The sequence below is a fragment of the Gavia stellata genome, chromosome 1, assembly GCF_030936135.1.
Source record: "Gavia stellata isolate bGavSte3 chromosome 1, bGavSte3.hap2, whole genome shotgun sequence".
Classification (NCBI taxonomy): Eukaryota; Metazoa; Chordata; class Aves; order Gaviiformes; family Gaviidae; genus Gavia; species Gavia stellata.
The window spans coordinates 44,435,672-44,455,406 of record NC_082594.1 but is presented as its reverse complement, the minus strand read 5'-3'; the positions used below and the strand labels follow the sequence as shown (position 1 = coordinate 44,455,406).

General features: G+C 35.0%; 1 protein-coding gene across 2 annotated transcripts in view; it reads left to right on the top strand.

Annotated features, from left to right (window-relative positions):
* The window catches only part of DACH1 (dachshund family transcription factor 1), a 337,708-nt gene that overhangs the window by 153,971 nt on the left and 164,002 nt on the right, over positions 1–19,735 (top strand). For both annotated transcript variants that reach the window (XM_059817543.1, XM_059817535.1), the window contains exon 2: positions 466–581. In XM_059817543.1, coding sequence (XP_059673526.1) covers positions 466–581 — 116 coding nt within the window. The remainder of the gene's footprint in view (positions 1–465; positions 582–19,735) is intronic.

The window sequence follows — 19,735 nt, the reverse complement described above, 5'->3', positions numbered from 1 at the left end:
GAACATTTCCTTAGGCAGCCATTGCCTTTTAATTTCCTGAAGAACCTTAAAATATCATTCATTACAAGTACTACACATATTTGGTTTTTAAAAGTCTCATAAATCAATAGCAGGCTGACTGTAATAATTATTACAAGTTAGTGCATAATTTTCGTGCTGAAGGCTGCATGCAGAACTTTAGCATATGCAAACGAGGCAATTCAAACTGTGTATAGATATTAATATGAAGAAGCAGGTAACGAGGTGCAGGGTATGAATTATGCATCAAGAGCGGCTGATCTTCAATGAGGAAAATGAATTCAGCATGTAATCTAATTAGTGATGGAAGTCTATTACATCTAACTGCAAAAGCAACCGTCCTTGAAACAAATTTATTTACAGTCCATGTTACCACTTGAAACAACTTTGAAATGATGTGTAAGACAACAGCTTAATTGTAAAAATTTTTTTGTTTGTTTGTTTCAGTTCTAGACCTGGAAGGCCTCCTAAGAGGACTCAAAGTGTCACCTCCCCAGAGAATTCTCATATCATGCCACATTCTGTCCCAGGCCTAATGTCTCCTGGAATCATCCCACCAACAGGTAGGGTTACTCGAAACACCTGCACACGGGCAATCATTTGGATTCACGGCTTATATCCACTTGTTAATAAACTAACAGTCTGGGAAACCAGCACCCAAATATTACAAAGGAGTTCCTGTTATGTAACATTATTGCTACATAAATGTATTGTATGTAATGGAAATTGTGGCAGCTCAGTACTTTAAAATACAAATAACTGAGCAAATAATAATCCTTTATAATTTTTCCCCTGTTCTTTTTCTTTATAAACAACAAACCTTTCAAAGCATGAATTACCTATCATTAGACAATAATCTTTCCTATTCATTTTTAATAGATCAGTTATCTTCTGATTTTTTGCTGCTTTGCTTGATTAGATAATGTCATCATGAATATAGTTGCCTGAAGAAACCGAGTTAGTTAAAATAACTCCATGCTGCACACACGTCTTTCTTAATTTTTCATCTTGAAATTCTATTTTTGATATGTCTCCTGAGGCCTTATACTAATGTAAAGTCCTGTAGCAATCTGTTTCTCAAACTACTATTTTCTTTTGAAAGTTACTCTAACATCTCCTAGCAGTGACTTGCTCTTAGACGTAGTTAAATTAAGAAAGGCTGTGCTGCTGAAAGGAGATGAACGGAGCCACCTGAAGATGGAGGCACCCAACAGTCAAGCTGTTGATGGTGGTGCCACATTCTCTCTCTTCATGTTACAGATGAGTTAAATTCTTCCACTTGCTTCAGCAAAGCTCACCTGAACTTCCACTTCTTTCCCAGTTGTTCCCCACTTGTTTGCACAGCCTGGTCTCTAGCACCAATTTTCTCTAAGGCAAAAGAAAGATAATAAACTAGACAGATCCAAATAGAGAGGAAGACTGCTGGGTCTCGGAGATTGGATAGACGGGTGGGTGTTTGAGTATGTGCCCATCCATGATCACATGCCTGTTTAAGTATGAGCATGATCCTTGTCATGGCTTTGGTCATAGCTGACTAACATTCTCCAAAAAAACGCACAGTTCAGGAAATACCACATGCCAGAAACTGTTGGTAGTTTGGATGCAAGTGCTCCTTTCTGGAGGCGGGAGGAAGGTGAAGAGAGTTTAGCTCCGTGGACTAAAGTGGAGCCATGTCTCTTGGCCTTAGGGCTCGAGAGCTGCTTTACATGGTGAGATAGACACATAGCCAGAAATTTTTTATTAGGAATTTATAGCTTTTCAAAATGCTGAAGATCAAGAGGAGTGATAAAATGAAGAGAAGTCAGACAACTAAGATTAGTAAGAGAAACTTCTAAAGTAAGCAGAGGGAAGGAGGGATGAGACTGAGAGTGCAGGCAAGCACGGGAGGGTGTCAGGCAAGTAGGACTCACAGTGGTAGTCTGGGCAGGTGTGACCAGCAAAAAACCCGAATCGGGTTGAAAATATCTTATACAATAAGAATTACAGGATAAAGTCTAGTAAAGGAAATAGAGTTGGTGCAGAGTGAATGCAATGTGAGAATAATAGAAAGGGTCTATGCGGGGAAAGAACGGAAGTTTTTATAGGGCAGAAGCATTCGTGTTTATGAGGGAGATCAAAAATTGCAGAAGCAAAGGGAAATTATTTGGGGGAAGTAAGGCAGGAAAATATAAAAGAAAAAAACACATGTGAAAAGGAGATGACATGAAAGAAGTCACAGACAAATAAGCAGGCCAAAAAGAGGGAGACAGGAAAAAACCCCATGTCAACAGTATCATTTGGGGGTTTGTGTTACAGTTAATAGATAAGAACAGATCGCCTTGATATAGTAGCTTCTGTGGGGTTTTTTTTTTTGCCTTTTTTTTTTTTTCCTAAGAAAGCAGCTTAAAATAACAGCTAATTCCTAATGTATCCAATTCCTCTCTAGTCCTTTAAAGTTGGTCATAACAAGTTAATGATAAAAATATATGGTAGTAAAAACACAGATCCGATTTCTTGGAATATCAGCCCACAAAAACAGATGCAGATTTTTTTAAAATGATGATTAAAAAAAGAAGAAAATAATTCAAAATTAAAGAAAATCGGCATATGTAAGATTATAATTAATCACATCCTTTTAGGATGGTAATGCTTTTTGAGTCTTGCAAAAGAGGAAAGATTTAAATTAAATCGCTATTAAGTTTGAACTGGTTTCATGTTACATGGCTTACCACAACAGAAGAGGGGAGCATGATTTTTTTCCCATTGTGGTCATGTTGAGTCTCAAATAGCACAAAAAATGCAAACACTGACACTGTTAGCAGCAAGCTCTGGGGTATAGTATTCTACGGAGTATGGCTCAGCAAAGGTAAGGAACATCGTGACAGCAGTGCTAAATGACAGTCATTCCAGCATTTTATAGATAGGCAAATATAAAAATAAGCTTATAATCTGATCTTGTGAATTGAAATCAGTGAACATTGTGCATCTACATTGTGAAGAAGTACCAAAACCACTGTAAGAGCCCTACAAAGAAAGAACTGCTATAACTGCAATAGATGACATAGGTGCAGTTGTTATGTGCTACCACATTAGTTGATACTAGCAAATTCTTGCTGCTTGTAAACATTTTCCTCTGTATTTTCACTGTATACTCATAGAACCACAGAATGATTGAGGCTGGCAGGCACTGCTGGAGATCATCTAGTCCAACCTCCCCTGGTCAAAATAGGGTGACACAGAGAAGGTTGTTCAGGGCTGCATACAACTGGGGTTTGAGTGTCTTCAAGGATGGAGACGCCACGTCTCTTTGCAACCTGTTCCAGTGTTTGACTACTCTCAAAACAAAATATTTTTTCTTACTTCTCAATGGAATTTCCTGTATTTCAATTTGTGTCCATTGGGCAACACTGAGAAGAGTCTGGCTCCATCTTATTTACTCCCCCCGCCCCCATCAGGTATTCATACATGTTGATAAGATCCCCTCTGAGTCTTTTCCAGCTTGAACAGTCCACGCTCTCTCAGCCTCTCTTCGTATGTCAGGTGCTCCAATCCCTTAATTGTCTTTGTGGTCCTAAGATTACTCCTTGTTTGAGAAGTTTATGAGGTTTGAATTTTCTGTTAGGATTCAGCTCTAAGCAGAAAAAAATCTAAGTACCAGATTTTTAAGTGCTTTCCTCCCCCCTCTTTCTCTCTCTCTTTTTTGTAACAAATTCTTCTTTTTAAGCTTTCTGATTGATTTAATAATCTGAGTATAATAACTAAGTTTCCTTCCTGCCTACAAAAGAGTATAAGTGATCACACAAACAATTATGTGCTATTTAATGCTCTTTAAGTAACAGAGATCTGCAATTATTAGGTGTATCTAGGATACACAACGCTATGATTTAACATATGATTTTTACTTGAAAATTTTCCTTTTTCTGAAATCTGCTGTATAATACAGAAATGTACATTTAAAGGTGGAAATCCTGGTTTCTAAAGGGGCTGGTTCTGCATGCATTGTTTATGTGTGCAAATAATATTGGTACAAAACTGCATGCTGAGGCTTCTCATAAGATGTCATGATTGTATATTTTTGTAGGAGGCCAAGTTAAGGATCCCTTGAAAATGTATTCTATTACTAGTCCAATCTGAAAACCCATGCAGAGACTGTTGCATCATCACCTAGAATGGATTTACTTTAGAGAAGTATTTAGGGACTAAGCTGAGATTTAGGGACTATACTGAGAAGGAAAATAAAAGGGAAAAAAGGAATAATATTCCACTTTTTTATTAGGGAGCATAAATTGAAGAAGTGAGGATCACCTCTTGGGTGATATTCTGTCCATTTTTATCACAAGATTCATAAATATCACCCACAAATTATGATCTAGCCACTGTCTTTCATTAGGGTCAACTTACAGAATGTTCCCAACTTTAGAAAAGACTGGTCAGCTGACAAAAGACGGGCTTATGTTTATTAAAATAAATGTAGAACCTCTGAAGGTGTGACAAAATGAGAAATGTGTAGTAACAGGAAATGATGAGCTTCTTGAATAGTCCAGAGAATTATAATCTGCCTATGTTACAAATGATGTAGTCAGAAGAAAGAAGAGTTTAGTGTAGGTTCAGACAGGTCTGCTGACTTTTCGGGCTTATCTGAATAACGCCTTGAAGCCCTTCCAAAACTATATAGCTCATCATGGTTAACTTTGATCCACATATCTCTGTGTAGTGCAGATCTTTTCTTGGCTAGCGTGCTTAGAAGGCTTCAGAAGTTGTCCAAAGTTGAAATGGTAGGTAATTGTAATTAATCAGAAAAGCAGTGCTGTAATTCCTGAGTAGAGTGTATGACACACATTGTGCTCTGTATTTTTATGTCTGTAGTTGCTGTATAACACGTAAAATGCTATTTCCATTACTTTTCTTACAAACTTTGAAAAGCAATTCTCCTCATTTTTCAAACTAATTTTTTTTGGGTAATTACTCTTAAGTATTTTACGTTTTGAAACTGTTTTGTAAAGCTCCTGACTTAATTCTTCTGCAGCTTAGCCTACTGAGTCTGTAATCTACAGGTGATGAAACGAGTAACTACAAAACTCTTGTACTTATTTCAGGAACTGTATCTTTCTTTCAAAGATAAAATGTGAATATAAAGTGATTTTGGAAATCACTATTATCTAAATAGTTATTGTTGCTTTTATTATTATTTTGAACAGATTTGCTTTATGATAGGTACTTCTGTTCACCTATTCTGCATCTGATATCAGACTTTTCCAGTGTAAAGATATTAAGCTTCCTCTGAAATGCTTCATGTGTGCGAATTATAACTACTTTCCTGCATTAAACTCCTGTTCTGTTTTTTCTCTTCTTAAGTGATAATCTGAAGATGTAATTTCTAATCTCATCCTTATTTTCTCTCTTGCTGTGTGCCTGAATCAATAAAAGTATATTCCAACTTCCATCCTGTACAAAACTCTCTAAGCCACAGAGCATTTTTAGGGGGGGTTAGCGTAAGGAGAGAGTTGAAAGGTTTTGTATAGATTATTTCAGCTTGGAGGACAAATGGAGTTCACAGATGCAGCTGTTGATAAAGTGTGGCAACATTTCTGCTAAAGTAGAAGATGGAATTATTTGGTGTTTAAAGAAAGATTAATCACATAATTAAATAATTTAATTTTCTCTTGCTCACAGTTATTGATGTTGTATTAGACAGAACTGAAAGAATGGTTAAAATATAATTGTTATTATATCCACATCATATTGGATATTGCCAAGAAACAAAATCTGTAGTTGGAAGTCTTTTCTCCTGGTAGACTCAGTCCTGTAAGGTCTTAAGAATGTATTTAACTTACCTGAGTAGAGTTGATTTCTGCGAGTATTGCATAGGCTAGAAACTAAAAGTTTGAGTTACATACTTAGTAATTTTGAGAAGCAAATCCATTATTCGGTTATTTATTTATTTTATGTGGTGCGCACATTTTGTGATCCTGTGTTGGTTAAAAAGATACACATTAATAAAATTGAGTGGCTATTGCTTACTTCTTTTAAAATGCATTCCATGTTAACACAGTGTTTTGGTTATTAGTGTTTAATCATTTTTAATGTTAGCATTACTTTTGATTGGTGTTACAGGATGATATGCTGTTTATCTGTTGGAGCTGAACTAACTTATTGTAAAAATAAGCAACAAAATCCTGCTTTCAGAGTGATAAACTGTAACCTAATTCAATAAACTGAATCAGATTACACAAACATTTTTGTACTTCATTAAGGAAGTAGTCATAATTAATGCGAAAGCTTCTATCGTGTTCACTAGTTGATGTATCAGTGGGAAGATATACTGACTCAACTCTATAAATATGTTATTTCATAGTTTTTAAAATCATAATTAAGGTTTAATTCAGGCCACCTGTCCTCTTCTGAAAACACTGTCATAATTTTGCCTTATTATCATCCTGTTGAATGGCTAGCTGTCTTCTACTTTATCACAAGAGGCTTTATCACTGAAAACCAGTTCTGGAAGCTCACTAGTTTAAGTTCCAATGAGTCCCTTACATTCACTCGTTAATATTTAAGCTGATTTTCTATGTAGCCACAAATTTTATAAAAATCCCCAAATCAAATAATTGTTCCAGCAACTATTAGGGTAAGAATACAAGACATGGTGGGAGCTTGAGTGCTTAGCTGTATAATCTCAGGCATATGCAAATTCACTCTTTTCTGACTTTTGATATGTTACTCCTCAATTTTCATTTTAAATTTTGTGCTAAAATGGAATTTATGATGGTACTTGAGCAGAAAATGCTGCCATATAAGTATTTATTTTGAGGTCCTAGTAATCAAAGGATCAGACTCCTGTGAACATTCCGTGATTTCAGTAGCTCTTTGTAGGAAAATAGGATGTGACTGCATGGTTTATTATAGGCAAATGTATGGAAGATCTCTAAGCAGGCAGATTATAAACTATCTCTCTGAATCTAAAGCCATTTAACCACATTTGCTTCTGACAACTGTTTTCTTTCTAGCCATTTCTGAGCATGAGAAGGGTTTGAGTATCTTTGCTTACAATAAACCACGTAGACACAGCTTTTTTGGTCATAAAATCTTTTTAAAACCAAGAATTACTTGCAGAAATCAAACCTTTTTTATTAAGAAGTTTTAATCAGTAAGAACTTGTACGTTTTGCAGTTCTATACCATACAACACTACATATACTGAAAGCCTAGAGGATACTGTTGGAAGACTGTGTAAGTCGGAGCGTCAAACCTCATGCAGGTTCACCCACTGCCTGTTGAGAGGAGTCCCTGGACTGAACTGTTTCCAGAAATGCTCCCAGCTTTTTTGATTTAAAGGGAACAAGTTGGTTCACTTCAAAAGAGACTCTGGGATTAAATATTTAGGCAGTGAGGATAGTCAGGTACCTCAATACCCTCAAGGTACTCAAGAAGGAGTGAAGTTATTTTCCAGCGTAGTTATAAGCTGGTGAATCCTCTAATCTTGCATCTTATGATGACTCATTTATTATTAGGTTGTGTTGTGAACAGATTTATTACCTTTCAGTGGCAAATCTGAGATGAGAAATTTTTGTTTCTTCCTGGATCACAGAATAATTTTGCCTTGTGCAGGCTAAGGGTGTAATGGTACTGATTTGTGAATTTCCCCATAAGAGTGATCTTTCTGTACGAGTTGTGTACGATTCCAGTTGAAGGACCATATTCTGGGAAGGTAAACTATTAGAAGATATTAGTAAAGCCTCTAATGATGTGTGGTAGTTTTCAGATATACACAGCTTTGCTAAGTCAGGGTAGTTTTAACATGATCAGAAAAAAACATGTGTCTGCCTTTAGAAACAACCGTCACCCAAATTCCAGTTTTTTGTTTCAAGTCATAAAAGTATAGTAAACATCTTGGGGAAAAAACCCTTCCACTTTTCAAAAGAAGGTGTTTTATCATCAGGGTTTCCTATAAAACAAATAACGTGAAAACCAAACCAAACCAAAACATCAAACTCATGACAAAAAAGAAAGCAATTAGAATCTTATTCTTAAAGACAGGTGTGTGGCAAAGTTATCAATGACTGAATTTGGACCTGATAGTGGTAGTGTTTACTAGTGATTGCTATAGCTTTCTGAATTCCAACATACTGTTTTTTGTAGCTGAAATGAAAAAATTATTGAAAAGATACATATTGCAGAGTACACTGATTGGTTCATAAAATTAGATTATTCAAAATGGAAGCTTACCAATTGTGGGAAATACTGAAATTAATAGAAAATTCAATAAAAATCAAGATAATCATGCTCCTAGATTTGCAGTTTTTCTTACAATAAACCTGATATTTTTCCAGCCAAACTCTTGATTTTTAATGGGAATGTTTAGCCAAAATAGTTCAATACCAAATCATTTAGTTTCTAATTAGTTCAAAACTAACCTTTTACAGAGTAAACAGTGCATTGCCGTTTTAAACATCAAATATAGAGTATTATTTTATTACATACTGCCACTAGAAATGAACCTGAGCTGCTGAATTGTGAATATATCAACCTTACAAACAGGATGGACTTTTACCTGAATGGTGGTGATGATTGCTATAGCAATATAGTAAGATAGTACTTGTTAGAGTAAGCATAGCAAGATCTGGTACAAAGCTCAGTATCATCACATTGCTAACTATGGTTCTGTGTCATCGCAATGACATGAAGTTCTTGGATGCTATCAAGATGCCTATCTCCTTTCCTGTAGAATTAGACTACCTCTGTCCTTGTGTGACATGATCAATGAAGGGTGAATGATTTTTTTCTTTTCATTTTATATTTTATCTGCTACCAGTGCTACATACTGCATTCAATAAAAGACAACTTCAAATTTATGTATTCCAAAGTTATGGTCCATGATTTCATTATCATATATTTGGGGATTCTCTAAAGTACAGGAAGAAGCTGCGGCTTAATGTATTTAACTTGTTTTCGGGGGCGGGGGTTGGTGGGTGGTGTCAAATGTAATTTTTTAATATGATTGTCTCCTGGTTAAGAACCATGTGTGCTGTGGAGTTTTCCAGGTCTCATGCAAGGACTTAAATATGAAGGGAATATCCAGGAAAGATGTCAGGTAGCAAGGGTATTTTTGTTATAGGATGTAGATGAACTTACGAATTTACTCAAGTATATGATATCTTCAGGAAAAGTATGCAAGCAAGCATTATTATATCTGGGCAGCTTTAGAAGACTACAACTCAAGCAAAAATGAATGAGCTAGAAGTAATGTATCAATTGATTTTATTAGTATTTGTTTTAAATTAGCTATGTTTGATAACAGCTTGGAAGGGTCAAGCATCATATGATCACATCATATGTAACCTTTCAGGAAACAAGCTTATTGAACACAAAATGAACTTCGCCAGTTTTCCAAGGACAACCAGTCACTACGAGTTGTCTTTATGACTTACAGCTCTAGTAACATTGCCTGCATGAATTTTATAAGACAGGATAACATACTATCAGAATTATAATGAATTCACTATCAGTTGTTCACAGTGCACTGTATTGTTGTTACTAATGTTGTCCTATGCAGTATATTAGAGCTATCATAAAGTAGTCTTAACTGGGACAAGGTTTTTGAAGAGGAAGGTTGTTCTGGTTCAAGTCCCAGGCTCAGGATTCCAAGTCCAGATTGTTGCACAAACTTGATTCTAGATAGTCTGCAAGTTGCTTAACGTTTTTCTTCTTGGTTGGAAATCAGAGAGTATTTATGTCAGAACTGTATTGTGATGTGAAGTTAAGCACATAGAAAGATGTGCTGATGAACTGTATTGAAAATATAAAATGATCTGTCAGTTACTGCTCATGGAGCTGCCTCCAGAGCTTGTGGTTTATGAGAACTTGAGCTGTTGGTCTGAGCTTCCATGCATTCAAAATGCTAAGTCTGAAAACCTCATTTTACTTTCTTCAGGTGAGAAGACTTCTTTTATTCCTTCAAGATGCAGAAATAGGTAGCTATGTTGGTTGGTTGCTGTGTGCCTGAGGCAGCAATTGGAAAGGCAAACAGTGGGATGGAAAGGGATAGGAAGGGGGCTAAAATAATTGTGTGTGTGTGTGTGTATGTGATGGAGAGAAAGAGAGAGAGAAAGGGGGAGGGAAGAGAGAGAGTTCTTTATGAGTTGGTATCACCAACTTATTTAATGTAATACAAGTTCATTTGTTTGCTATTGTCTATTAATTTGTGACTATTAAGAGGTTACAAAGCTATGTTGTTACCGTATTTGTATCATTGCTTTCAGGGGTTGTCCTCTTTCAACAGTGCATATACAGGAGGCTTTATTTTGTCTTTCTGAAATGTTTTTAGTTATGAATGTTCTACAAGTAACTCTTAAATCAGCTCCTTTCAATACAGTCTTAATTGCAATGAGATACTGTGTTCAAGCTGTCAGCAAAGAATAAACTGTTACTGCTACTAGGATTAGAGATGCGACTACTATGGACATTTAGCAAAAACTCTTAGACTGAGAAGAATAGTACTGTTATTATGTAGTTTAGATGAGGTTGTCAATTAATGATGTATTAGTTTCTGACTATGAAAAGTCACATACTAGGACTGAGTAATCTGGAGAAAGGAAGACTGCACCTAGTCAAGACAAAATTAGTAATGTCACTGAGTTGTTTTAACTCATCAAAATCCATAGCAATGGCAGATAGACAGGCAGTGTACTGACAAGTTTTACTGAAAAGTAAGGTTTAGTCAACAGTACCTTTTCATTACATGGTGGCTGAGATTTAGATTGACATAGGGGAAGTAGAACAAGTTGCAGGGAGTGTTTTAAATGGGCAGGTGCATCTACTAAATTTCCTTTTCTCTTTATTCATTATGCTGTCACAGGCACTAAGACCACACATATAGCTTGAAAAATCCAGTTGCCCTTATTGAGAGGAAAGTTAATAGAATAGCATTGCTTTCTGCAGAGTGTACTTTTTTTAAAGTATATTTCTGGTACTTATAGTGGAAAAACATGCGGTGGTGTCACCTGCATTTTTCAATAATCTCTGTTTATGATTTTGTCAGGTTACTGGAGCTACATTGCTAGGAACCATGAAAATCAAGGGTAGGATCTTATATAAACATCACTACTAAAAAGAATGATGTCATTTTTATGTTTTCTTTTGACAGTAAACTAATTTCTTAATTCATATGCTATGATGCATCAATCCAATAGACAGAGACCTAGCTATAGTTACCGTACTAGGACACTGACTCTGTAATGTCACTTAAGCTTGAACTTTAGATGGTGAGAAAAGCTGTTTAACACAGTGCAAACGATAGGTTTTCCCTGTACCCTTGCTTCATAAATATATGTGACTATGGGAAGAAAAGGACTATGTTACTTGGGCAATTTAGTAACTGGGTAACTTCCTGCATCACAACAGTACATTCTTTTGCAAGTACTAGACTACCAACAAAAAGAAAAAAAACACAAACCCAAACAATTTCCAGCGTCTTGTCAGTATTCAGTGCAAGTATTTGAGAAAAGAAAGGTGATTTCTTGTGAATCAGTACATTTGTTTTGAAAAGTATCTCAAAAGATTTTAGTAGACTAATATTTGAAGAAAACAGTGGTTCCTGTGCACTCAGTTACTGTGTGACAAAACAATTTTTAAAGTAATTTTTTTCCTCTATTGAAAGCTCAAATTATATGCAGCCTTTGAAGTCCATATATGCAGACGCTGAACACACTGAGGACAACATACTTCTGGAGGTGAATGACAAGAAATATAGCACTCTTGCCTCTATAGTATATAGCAATGTGATGTTCATGTTTATGGAATATGGAATAACTCATTATGAAATAGGATTTAGCTTTTTTTTTTAAAATACAGCCATACGAACATGTTTATATAAAATGTAAATGACTTAGATTTCTCTTTAAGTTGATTTCTATTATCACTTGAGCTAAAATTTTATATGGTAAGACTGTTATGAGGAAGTGACATATATGTAGAACCAAAATACATAAGTACTATCGTAGTAGGTAACTCTTAAGTTAAATTAAAAAAAAAACCCAAATGCCTACACCCCAGGAAGGTCTGGGCGAGAGATACTACTATTTAGGCTACTATTCCTGTGAAGAATATGACTTATATGGCTGCATCTGTACTGATAAATAAAACAGTTGAGAGCTGTTCTTTGGCTTGGAAGCCGGGCTTGCATCCTACAGCTTACAACTGCATGTTTAAACTCTTTTTCTTATTGCAATCTTTCCCAATCTAAAAAAAAAAATATTCATCCATATCTTCTCCTGAGGAAGAGTTCCTGGCCAATTCTGTTTCTTGTACTCTCCATGGCTGATTACAGACCACGTTTTGTAGCTATACTATAAAATTAGTACTAGGATGAATATTTCACTTGTTGAGTTTCTAGTATGGTTTCTGCTTAAAGAAACGAGAGACAAAATTTGTATGGAAGTTTTATCTTTTATTAGACCAAGTGCCAAGAATTTACAAGCTTTTGGAACACAAGCACTTACTCATGTCTGCTGAATGAAGTTAGTCACTACTAAAATCTAAAAGCATCTGAAAGCAATTAAAAAAGCTTATATGGAAATGCTGTTTTAAGTATAAGCAACTTGGTTTCTCCACCTTCTGCTCAATAGCTGGATAACATTTGTCCAGTGAGTGTTAAACATGATGACTTTTTTTCATTAAAATCTCTTGCAGTATACTTTCTTTGGATTCTTCACTTGCTTTCTTCTTCACTCCAGGAGAAAACTCTTGATCTTTCGAATTTACCTTTCCTCTTTTTTACTGCTGTTCTGGAAGGCTGAATTTAACTTTCTGATGATGAAGAAGAAAAAAGCCCCATGCATTTTGCTATATGTGCAGTGCCCTTATCCCTGTGCACAAAAAGAAGCAGTCAGTCCAAACATGAGATAATTACCATATTCACATCCACTCAGAAATTCAAGGAATTGCTAGCTGATTTTGCATTTGGAAACAAATCTTTTAAAGTAATCTTATTTTGTGGAAAATTTAAGGTCCTCATGCGATCAGCAGTTATGCCAACATGTCCTGAGTCTTTACGTTAAGGACATTCACATCAGTTTCTTTTTTAACAGACTTCTGCCTGCATAATTTTCTCAAGAAAAATATTTGCTTTTAAATTACTTTATAATTGTTAGTTGCTGTGTTTATGGTGTCAGTAGAGTTTGTATTATTATTATAGTGTTTTATGATGTATTTTGGTTGTGTTTGTTTTTCATTTATTTATTTCGGTCTCCATTTATATTACCAGCAGTGAATTTGCTGATATCAGTATTAAGCTTGGTATTGAGATGCTGTATCATCTCTAAATATCTTGAGTTCCAAGTCACATGCTCTGAGAAATATTTACTCTTATTCTATGTGAACAAATATTTCAGAATTTCCTGCAGGTGGTCTGGGATCTCACCTTTGTTTGTGACTCCTTATTTTCAACTAGTTTTCCCTCTTCTCTGAAAACTGATAGAAGGACTAGAATATGTAATTCTTTATCCATCTTAATTTGAGACATTTTCCTTAATGAACACTGGAAATTTCACTGATTCCAGATTTACACAGATTTAGCCTTGGCATGAATTTTGAACTATATAAACTCTGCTTTATAAACTCACAGAACTGTGGTAGGAGTGAGTATTTTAAATTATCTTCCTTTTTCCCCCTCCTTTCTCAAATCTACTTTGTCTATATTTAATATTCATATTTATTTCATTAAATCTTTAATAATGGAAATAAATATTTTTGGAACAGTTAACAATAAATGAAGAATAGCAGTAAATCCTAACAAGATTTTCCCTGGGATGTTTTCCCTTACCATTCATTCCAAATATTTAATTCCCTGGTCTTGTCTAGGTAACCAGGCAAGAGTTTCACAGAACTTTCTTTGGCCAGTGGAATGGTACTTTAAAAGTTAAAAAGAGTACCAGGATTTTGTATTAGAAATAATGATGTTCTTTTTCAGAATTTTTATTTATTTTTCAGACTGTAGTTTTTATTAAGTAATCAGGTAAGTTAATAGATTCAGTAGGTAGCCCAGATATAAATTAGGGCATAGGCAAAACAGAAGGATATTTAATGTAGCCCTTATATAACTTGTGATCAAGTTGGGTGAAGGTCATCTCCAATGGATTTAACTTAATTTCTCTCCCACATCTTAGACTGTTTTAATTCAGTGTAACCACAGAAACTGTATTTGGTCTGCCCTTAGAAATCCTTTTTTCTTTGTATAAAAAATCTGTGGTGTCCTTTTTTTTGTTTTGCTGTATAATTCACAACTGTTTATATAACGTCTGAGATAACACTGTCTTTTGGAGTTGTATTTGAGTCTGCTTCATTGCTTCTTTTAGAATTATTCACGATTTAATTGTATTTATTCACTTAACACAGATCCATCTGTGGCCTGCTCCCAGTAGAAGGCTCCTCATTTCATCCTCTGTCACTAAATGCTAACGTCTCACGCATTGCTTAGCTCCATCTCACTTTTTGTATAGTGTTGTTCCTATGGTTACTTAAAGTGATTCTTTCTACCAGAGTTTACAGTATAATTGTTTCACTTTCTATTTGTTGCTTTGGTATGGTTTCTGCTGCCCTGACTTTATCTCTGTATTCAAAAGTCACTTTATCTTACATGATAACGCTGTCTTCTAGATCTCAACATCTTTTTCAGAGATGTGAAAGATTTTGAAGTTGATTATATACTAATCAAAATTTTTTTATTTGGGGGGGCTCAGTTTAATTTCACTTACTGATTTTGCTTTTCAGTCTATAATGTGCATAAAATGAACAGAATAGAATAGAATAGAATAGTTCAGTTGGAAGGGACAAACAGTGATCATCTAGTCCAACTGCCTGACCACTTCAGGGCTGACCAAAAGTTAAAGCATGTTATGTAACTAGTTTTTGGCAAGTTTATTAGTTTCATTGTAGACACCTTAATGCTGTTGCTTTAAGCTCAGCAAATTTATTATGTCCCTTATTCTTAGCATGTTGAATAATCATGAATCCTTTATCTCACCAGTCTGGCTAATCTAGTAAATCTGGGAGGAATGCCGTTGGATAATGTGCTTTTAAAGAAAATGAAAAATTAAACACTGATAGATAAATAAGTTACAAATGAAAAGGGATTTCCAGTGCTAATATTGCTCATTATTTCTTCTAACTGCATCTCATGTCCATTTTGCCAAATGTCCGAAGAAAATACGGACTTGAATTCTTGTCCCTTTTTTTCTCAGCTTCTTCCTGCTTCCTAGCTGCTTCTTGGAAATTTTTAGACTATGTAATAATTTTGAATCTCATTGTTTTTCTTTCATGTACTGCATAGGTCTTCTAGAAGACACCTCACCACCTGAGGAAATGGCTACTTTGTGAGAAATCTTTAGCTTTGTATAACTGCCACAAAAAAAGGAGCATTTCAAGACTATTTTGACAAATACATCTTTTCATGCTGTCTTTGCATGAGCCGTACACAATAACAAATTGTTGAAAAAATACCTGCTAAATGAAGAGTCGTGATTTTATCATAGCATGAAAATATTATTTGTGGTGTACAGGGTCAAAGAGAACTGTTCCCAGAGCCTATCCCATTACAGATCATCTATAAAGAGAATTTTCACAGTTCTTTTAAAATTGTAATTAGGATGAAAAGTTTGCCAATATTTTTTTGATAATGTCTCTTTTCTTCTTAATGTAAGTTTCTCATCCAGTTTATAGAGCTGGAATTCCATAAATCTTACCAGCATGCACAATGGGTATCTCTGATGCTGAGGCTTTCAGAATTCCACTCTCTCTTCATGTTTCGCTGTAGCCATCTACTTTTTTCATGTGAAATATACTATGTAAGAACACTTTCTTTAGAGAGAGGGCACACTACTGAGAACAGAGCTTTCTGGGCATAGACAGTTTCAGCCTGTCCTGAAAACCAGAAGCAGAGGGTAAGCTGGTAGATTTTCATAGGTTCTTTTCAGAGTTGGAAACAATTCCCGATACTTCTCCCTCTTTTGTCTGCCACTGCCTTCAAGAAGGTGGAATTAAGAGCATATTTACAATACAAAAGAGATCACTCATTGTCAGCCTGGGTGTATCACTATTATAACATGACAAAAGAGCTTCCATACCTGAGTTAGTACCTCTGTGTGGTGCATGTACCATGTGAACATGCTAATTCAGATATCTCAGTACTATGCTCCACTAAATGAAATAAATAGGCCCATAATCATCGCTGCGTATCACCCCTTTAAGTTTATTCAGGTGAACAGAACTACATCTGTCTGAGCGTGAGATTCTCTGTATGCTCTGATGAATTTATATTTTCAAGTTTTTCTATACAGTAATAAAAAGCACAAACAGTGATATGGTGGGTTCTATATTATATGAGAGTGGCTTGGACACTTGCTGATGTCGTACTCTACTTTTGGGACCGACCACTGAACGTAGAGTTCCTACTGATAACGCTCTTACTGCTGATGTGGGCCAGATTTTATCAGTAATCCAGCTGGGAAGGACTCAATCCAGTAGATGCTTTGCATTCTTTAGCAATATGCACTCTGACATTAAATCTAGTTTTTGATTAAAAGGTGAATGTTTATAATTTGAAATCAGTTTGCCTCCCTAATTTGATTTTAATGGGAAGTGGAACAAGGAAAAAAAAAAAAAAAAACCTGGCAAAATATTTGACCGTAACTGATAGAAGGTGAGAGAACTAATAGAATTCAAAGTGAATTTTATTCTGTCTTGTCCATCAGGATCTATTCTTTAAATTTTTGTGTAAAAATGGAGTCCTTGAAGGAAAGAAGGAAAGAAAGAATGTTCAATATAAATTGTTTTCTTCTTTAAAGAACAATACAAAGCATGCATTGTTTTGAGGCTTACTTTATTTTGCTGAGATGTCTAAAATGTTTTAAACTTTTCTAAAGTATGTTTTTTTTAATCAAGTAGGTTTAAAGGTTATTGAGATAATCTTGTAGTAGTTCTTTATGAGCATAAAACTAATTTTGAAGGAAATACGTACATAGAAATAGAATTCCAAAGCAGCAGTTTCATTACATTTCCTTAGAAATGGCAAGCATGCAGGTAAACATCTTCACTATATTTCCATTATCTGAGGAAAGAAACTCATTTTCCCTAGCTTTAGCCATCTAAGAAGTTAGCTATCAAGGACGAGATTCATCTGAGAAAGGTTAATATGTCTGAAATGTAACTGTTAACATCTTAGCAAGTCATCCTCTTTCATAACCAGTGTAAAGCATCAGACATGGATACTAGAGAGTGACACATCTCAGTTTAAGATAGACCACATGAATCACCCTCTGGAGATGCCTGTGACTCTTCATTGACTATAGGCAACCTAGATGAAGAGTTTGAACTGAATGCTTAAATTTTAGAAGGTTAATGTTTAAATGGGTGAAACTGTCAATGTAGGTAAATTATTTTAAAAATGTGGATTCAGAACTGTGTCTATATGTTGTCCGTTAGATGAATCTGTGGAAATGCTCAATATGTTTTTTGAAGAAGCTTAGTATGTTCTGGGTATAGTAATAAAAAGAAGTAAGAAAATTTGTATTTTATCATTTCCACAAAATGATGTATATCGCACACATGCAATTTAGCAGGCAATCAAATCACATTTTAGTCAAGGATTGAAACTTCTGATATCCCTCTGGATTCACTGTGAATTGAGCTGGGTTCATGACATAACATGTACATATTTTAGTGCACTTAAAAGACTGATAAGTCTTTTCCTGTGATAATGAATTAATACGGTATTGAAACAACCAAAGACATGGTATTTCTTGATGTGAACTCCAACAGGATTGCTAGTTTTAGTTTTAGCATAAGAACAGTCCTCCAGTGCTGTAAACAAGGATAAATTAGTATAATTTTTTTTCTTATTTAGAACATTCCAATGAACTAATATTAATCTTATCGGAGTTTTCGGATGTAGGCTTACTACTATCATCATGCTCCCTGTAGTTTGCTAAAGCTACAATGCCAGATTCTTTTAGAACTTACATCTGCAACTCTACACTGTTCCCCCTAAAAAATATACACTATTCCCAAAATAGCAAAAACCCCAAAGACTTTATTTTTTAAATCTGAATCAGCATCAAGTGAACTTGGAAGTGCAGCTATCCAAACTGGTAAGTGCTGAATTCCATCTTCCCTTGCTAACTGTAACAGTTCCTCCTTAAAATATATCTTTTAAGTCTCTTACTTGGCACAATGTCTATTTTATTTCAGTGCTGTATGGGAGGACTTTAATCTCAAAATACATAATGTCCTGCAGTAATTTTCAGCATGTTGAAACACTGAGAGAATCAGAAATATTTATAAAGTTCAGATATGGCTGAGCCCTCCAATCTGTAGTAGTTGTCCACATCTAGTTTTATGTTCTTAAATATAGATGTAATTTTTCTTATCATTATCAAAAGAAAATGCTGGCAATCCTAACGTCCAGTTATATATGTTTAAAAGGATGAACGTTCAGTCTGAATAGTAAATCTGGACACCTTAATTATAGTAAAAGTTTATTGTCCTTTTGTTTTTATAACCTTTATTTTTTCCACAGACACCAGACTAAATTTGATTGCATATCTGTTAAAGGGGAAACTTACATTCATTTTTGTGTAAGTAAGGATGTACCTTATAAACCTTTAAAAAAATTCACATATAGATGATCACTTCTTAGACTACAGATTGCTTTTATTCTAGTTTGTCAGTCTTTCGAGTCTCCTAATCCATATTTGCCTACTGTGTTTCAAAAGGGAATCAAATTGGTTTTGTGGTACATTAATGTTTTATGCAATATTCCATAGAGAACATTAAATAAAAATAAAAGAAAAAGGTTGACCTCTAACACTTACACCCATTTCTTATGTCAAACTGGGAGATGTTGAAAGCCCTATATGGTTGTAACCCTTCTATCTAACTGTGACCCTCCTTAACATTAAGCAGGTGACTCGATTAAACGTAAATCAGGCATAAAATGCCCTGCATGAGGCAGCACAGTGAATCAAGCAAATTATCAAATGGCAAAACTCATTCTGTGCTCTGGGCAATGTAAGCTGCCAGCACTTATACATCAAAACTTCACTCAATGTACGATTGATTTTATTTTATTTTGTTTATTTTAATTCCCTACAGCAAGCTGTGTTAGTCATGTAAAACGCTGTCTGCATCGTTACGTTCCTAAGAAATGCTTTTCTTGTTTAGCAAAGGCTGATCACAATCTTAAGCAACGTAATCTATCTAAGACTAGATATGCTGCGCTCTATAGTGGGTTCTCGTGGAGTTGATGTTTTGTGCAATAATACCAAAACTTAAGCTTCTGTGATTGTATAGATTTTTTTCTTTTTGTGTGTATACACACACTATCAACTTTATCAAAAATATGAGCACCAAAGGGGTAATGTTATAAAATTGAATCACCAGTAGCCGTTGAAGGTATTTTTCAGTTTCAGTAAAGATGCTGGGATTAAAGTGCGCAGGTCCAATCTTAAGGCAAGAATGAATTTTTATGTAAGATGATACATGTCTTCCTTTCACAGTTGCTTTTTATGCTGCCTTAAAACATGTCAAAATAATCCCCAGCAGAGGAGCCTAAAAGGAATGTCAGCTCTGTGGTTATGTAAATCGAATTGAGTGCTTTACAGCAGGTTTAAGATTTTTATAACTCAGGAGTTGTTAACAGCCAGCTGGTTTGTATCTGTTTTTTATGGTTATTCTTGTCATAGGCAGCC